This window comes from Dipodomys ordii, unplaced genomic scaffold (assembly GCF_000151885.1).
Source record: "Dipodomys ordii isolate 6190 unplaced genomic scaffold, Dord_2.0 Scaffold25, whole genome shotgun sequence".
NCBI lineage: Eukaryota > Metazoa > Chordata > Mammalia > Rodentia > Heteromyidae > Dipodomys > Dipodomys ordii.
The window spans coordinates 12,428,637-12,434,336 of NW_012267241.1; the positions used below are offsets into that span (position 1 = coordinate 12,428,637).

A 5,700-nucleotide genomic window follows, 5' to 3' on the forward strand; every position below is an offset into this window, starting at 1 on the left:
CAACCTCCCTAGCCATAAAAGAAATGCAAATCAAAACAACATTGAGATACCACCTCACCCCAGTTAGAATGGCTAAAATCAAGAACTCTAATAACAACCAGATGCTGGAGAGGATGTAGACAGAAGGGAACCTTACTGCATTGTTGGTGGGAGTGTAAACTTGTTCAACTTTTTGGAAAGTTGTATGGAGGTTCCTCAAAAGACTCCACATAGAGCTCGCTTATGACCCAGCAATCCCACTTTTGGGCATTACCCAAATGATCACAAACAAGACCACACTAAAGCTACCAGCACAACTATGTTTATTGCAGCATTATTTACCATAGCTAAGATATAGAACCAACCCAGATGCCCCTCAGTAGATGAATGGATCAAGAAAATGTGGTATATATACACAATGAAATTCTATACTTCCATCAGAAAGAATGACATTGCCCTATTTATTAGGAAATGGAAAGACTTGGAAAAAATTATATTAAGCCAGGCCCAAAGAAATAAAGGTCCCATCATTACCCTTTATTTGCAATAACTAGTATATGTCTGAAACAAGCAGAAAAGGTCAGATAAGTTGATATTAGGTGAAATGAACCCCAAGATAAGTATTCAAATGTTTTTTCTTTCATGGGATTGTTTCTAACACATTTATAAGATGATTTCTTTGTTGCTTTGTATGTCCCTCCCCCAAGGTGTAACCCCTGCTTTCATTGTATTTGATGCTGGTATAATTTGTGGAGGGGAAGGGAAAAAACAATCGTTTAAATAGGGATATACATGGACCCATTGCAACAATGAAATGTACAAGTCGTTATGTAGAAAAATGAACTTTACAACTTTGGTGGGAGGGTATGGGAAGGGATGGGAAGGGAAAACAAAGGAGGAGGCAACAATGCTTGTTAAGAAATGTACTCATTATCTTGCCCATGTAATTGTAGCCCCTCTGTACAATATTTTCACAACTAAAAAAAATGAATGAACAGAAGGGCTGGGAAGGTGGCTCAGTGGTAGAGTGCTTGCCTTGCATGCAAAAAAACAAAACTGAAACTACTGTTAAGTTGAATATGCACTTAATATATCTAACCTCCTGATATAGCTTTGCTTACAGAATTTAGAGTATTTACATCAGCCTACAGTTGGGGAACTAATTTAACACAAATCTGTTTCATAATAAAGAATGGCAACCTCATGCAATTTTCTGAGCTCTTCACTGGAAGTGAAAAACAGAATGGTGGTGTGAATATGCTTTTTCACCAGTGTAAGGTAAGAAAAATGCATAAGTCAAAACATCATAAATCAGGACCAATCTGTACTGAATTCTCAAGAGCCATCAAACATTAGGGTAAATTTTGAATTCATCAAGGCAAAGTCTTTAAATGACCAAATTTTTTATTTGATTACTTAGAAATTATTATTTAATTTGAGGAAATACAATTTTTCATAACTAATTTGTAGCATATACTCTATTAATATGGTGCTTAGTTAGAGATGCTAAGAATATGCCCTTGTTTATCCACAAGAGTTTTCTTTAAATGCTGTGTTGGATTTAGTCAAACCTGGTAATACCACACTGGACAGTCCATCACACATGACTGGAGAACAAATACTAAATTATTCTGCTCAATATATTCCCTACCAAGAGTTTTGACTAAACAAATGAGCAGGTTTAAAACATTATAGATGAGCCTTGGCCTTAGTAACTGCTTAATACATATAATTAATTATTTTAGAGTCCTGCAGATATAAAATCATGTCATCTGCAAGCAGTAATAATTTGACTTCTCAATTTGGGTCCATTTTATATCTTTATCTACTTTCTTTTGCTTTATTGTTCCGTCTAGGCTTTCTGGTACTATATTGAATAGGAGTATGGGAGATGGACATCCTTAGCTTATTCCTGGTTTTAGAGGAAATGGCTTCCGTTTTTTTTTTTTGTTTTTTTGTTTTTTACCATTTAGTATGATATTGGCTGTAGGTTTCTCATATATAGCCTTTATTATGTTGAGATATCACTTTTGTGTTCCTAGTTTCTCAAGAGCTTTTAACATAAAAGAATGTTAGATTTTAAAAAAAGAAAGTTAGATTTCATGAAAGGCTTTTGCTGTATCTTTTGGGATGATTGGGATGATCATGGGATTCGTGTCCCTTATTCCATCAATGTGCTGTAGCACATATTTTCATTTATGTTTATTAAGCCAGCTTTGCATTTTTGGCAAGAAACCACTTCAGACAATTCACAGACAGTTTAACAAAATGAGTTTCAGGAAGCTGAAACAATATTGTTTGTTGGATAATGGAAGGGGATAGATGAATAAAATTGGAACAAGGGCAAACATAGCAGGAATATGGAATGTATATATGTGATCAAGGAAGTGGAAAATTGAAATGAGTCTGGGGAAGGACCAGATGGGAAGAAATGATGGAAGAGGTGACTGAACAGGAAGCCCTGGATACTTATATGGACACCTTAAACAACGGTTTTAAATTCAGAAAAGATAAAATGAAATTTAAAAAGTCATTTCTATCATCAAGCAAAAATGACAGAAGAATGTGGTATAAAAGAGCCACTGATAAATATGAAATGGCTTCTTATTGCTCATCACTGTCACATCAGAGCATTTTCTGTCTTGAGGAAAGAAACAGTGCTTCCTCCCTTCACTGTGCAAATGCATAGGCAGTTCCTTGCACAACTGCAGGGGGCAGTGTGAATATACCTATTAGAATTGTGCAATGCACAGCCTGACCAGCTGCACAGTAGTCCTGTAAGGACAAAATGAGTCTACTAGATTCAATTCTTTGCCATAGAGCAAGCAATTGGCTATGTAATTGCTGTGTGATAAACTTCTCAAAGGCTAGCCCTCACCTCAAGCTATCCAATTGATTCTTTAGTGGAAAAGAAGGACCAGAGACTAAGAGGTTTATGAGAAAACTCAAGAACACTGACGGAGTGTTCTAGCTACAGATGAGAACCGGTTTCAGGTATAAAGCAAGTAGGAGTACTAATTGGTAGAAGTAATTATATCTTCCCTCTCTGCTGCCCAAGTCAGGCAAGGCTGGGCAGGGCCCCCTTGGCAGGTTATCCTGACTTTAGCATCTTAGTTTTTACAGATGTTCTGTAGCATATTTATCTTTGTGCATTTATTAGCACTGGAAATAATTGTCTCATTGGTAAGAGAAGATACCTCAGAGATGTTCCTTTTCTTAAAATGGACCATTTAGCTTATAACTCTTTCCTGAAAATTTTGCCTTGGGATGTTCTATAAAAAGTCAAATGAAGTATTCAAATGTTTTTTTTCTTTCATGCAATTGTTTCTAACATATTTATATGATGATTTCTATGTTGCTTTGTATGTCCCTCCCCCACGGTATAACCCCTGCTTTCACTGTATTTGTGTTGGTATAATTTGTTGAGGGGAAGGGAAAAACAAATTGTTTAAATAGGAATACAGGTGGACCCATTGCAACAATGAGATGTACAAGTCATTATGTCAAAAAATGAACTTTACAACTTTGGTGGGGGGGAGGATCAGATGGGGGGAGATTGGGGGAGTACGGGTAGGGATGAGAAGGGGAAACAAAGAGGAGGCTACAATGCTTGATAAGAAATGAACTCGTTATCTTGCCCATGTAATTGTAACTCCTCTGTACGGTATTTTCACAATAAAAAATTTCAAAAAGATTAAAAAAAAAAGAAAGTATTTTCCACCATCTGTAAATTACTAACCAAAAAAGAAAAGGCAAATGAAAACAGTTCTGCTATATTTAGAACATGATCTGCTCACAACTAGATATTTAAACTTCCTTTCCCCCTTCTATTACCCCCAACTTAAAAATTACGTTAAAAATATGAGTTCTAAACATCCCTATATATTTTATAATGAGTATAGTTTCATATAAGATAATAGTATGAAATTACATGGCTCACTGTTCAAAGGCTTCTAGGAGTTGTTACATGACATGATGAGTTTTGGGTTTTGTTAACTGTAAAATATTGAAGAATGATTTTCTTTGAAGACAGATTATTTTGAAAAGGTTAAATGTTTTAAGATTTTTTTAGCCATACACCTTTTCCTAAAAATTCTTCTTTCATTGGTGTGAAAATGTAACTGACAGGTGTTCCCTATTCCCTTTTTTCAAATAACTATCTAGAAACTTCAACTGCTGAAATTCTGAGAAAAGCTCCCAGTCTGCAAACCTATTATTTTCCTACATTCACCATTACATTCATTTAAAAGTAGTTCATTATTATTTTTTGACATACTCTGCCTCAAGAAAAGCATAGCTCATTTCTTGATTTATTAAAATCTGATGTTGGTGGTTATAAAAGAGCAAGACATGATATTGAGAAGTAACCAAGAATCAAGCCATGCACCAGTCATTTATGCTTGTAATCCAAGCTATCCAGGAGGCTGAGATCCCATGGTTCAAAAACAGACTGGGTAGGAGAGACTCCAATTGAACACCAAAAAAGCCAAGGAATAGAGCAATGATTCAAGGACAGTGCCTAACCTTGATTTTAATCCCTAGGATGGACATAAAACATCATCACATCATTGACATATTATATATGATAAGTATCAGGGTGTTACAAAGTACTTTATATTTCTAAAAAAAAGTTTTTTACATGTATTGATGCTTCATTCTCACAATGGACAATTTAAGGAAGTAAAGGCTGGAGGACAATTATTCTTTCTTGAGAGTTGTGGCCACTAGGCCTTGAGTGAGTCAATGCTGCAGTTATAGATTTAAGTCTATGACTTTTCTATGACATCTTATTTTACTGAGCAACCCTTGTATGGGTCATTGGATGATGGAATTATTTCAAAACCTTCAGACACATCGTGTGGCTTTCAATACCTTTCCTTTAAGAAAAGATATGCATTCTCATTAATGCTCCTGAGAACATTGATTCCCCCTGTCCCCCAAAACCATGTCATTTCAAAACGACTCGGGTCTGGGAGGCTCTCCATTTCTGAAAAGATTTCATTGGTTTTTACAGAACACAGAACAGACTTTTAGGTTTCACCTCCTCATCACCTTTCCTTTTCATGTTTGAATTCTCCAATGCAAACCTTCATTCCAGTTTGACCAGTGGGTTCATTGTCCCTAAGCAAACACCATAATTATATCTGTCTTTGCTTGTGTTGGTCTGACAACCAAAGACCTCTTCTTCTGCCCATCTCTACTTATCAGATCTCTAATCTCACTAAATCCACAGAGCCTTATTTACCTACCTCACTCCTGACTAATACAGGCTTCAATTCATTAACATTAATTGCTGTGACCGGCATTGTCTAGCAGAAATATAATGAGAAGTAAAAAGTGGCAACTGAGAATGGTCTCAAAGTCCCCTTCAGTCATGATGGCCAAATTCTAAGTCTGTATAACAAATGATTCTTAAACTCTTGGCTGCATGACCCCCAACTTCCTGAGTTTGGTCACTGGTATACGTGTGGGTTAGCTGCCTGTAGTTCAGTTCAGAACTTCCTCTTCTGGAAAGTTACGAACAGCAATGGGGCTGTCACATTTCTCTTTGTAATATCCTTGGGTCAAGTAAATCCACTTGATAAGCAAAACAGTTACACCGCCCTGATAGACACAAGTCTCAGAAAGAAGGAATCACATCATATTTAAGCACTGACTGTTGAAGCAAGGTTGGAAAATTCTAAAGAAGCCTATCATTACCTTAGTGTTCAGAAACTTCAG

At 36.2% G+C, this 5,700-nt stretch overlaps 1 protein-coding gene across 1 annotated transcript in view; it reads right to left on the minus strand.

Moving 5' to 3' along the window:
* Dsg3 (desmoglein 3) overlaps positions 1-5,285 on the minus strand; it is a 26,414-nt gene extending 21,129 nt beyond the window's left edge. Inside the window, exon 1 of the mRNA XM_013014806.1 lies at positions 5,229-5,285. Coding sequence (XP_012870260.1) covers positions 5,229-5,285 — 57 coding nt within the window. The remainder of the gene's footprint in view (positions 1-5,228) is intronic.
* Positions 5,286-5,700: the final 415 nt, after the last annotated feature.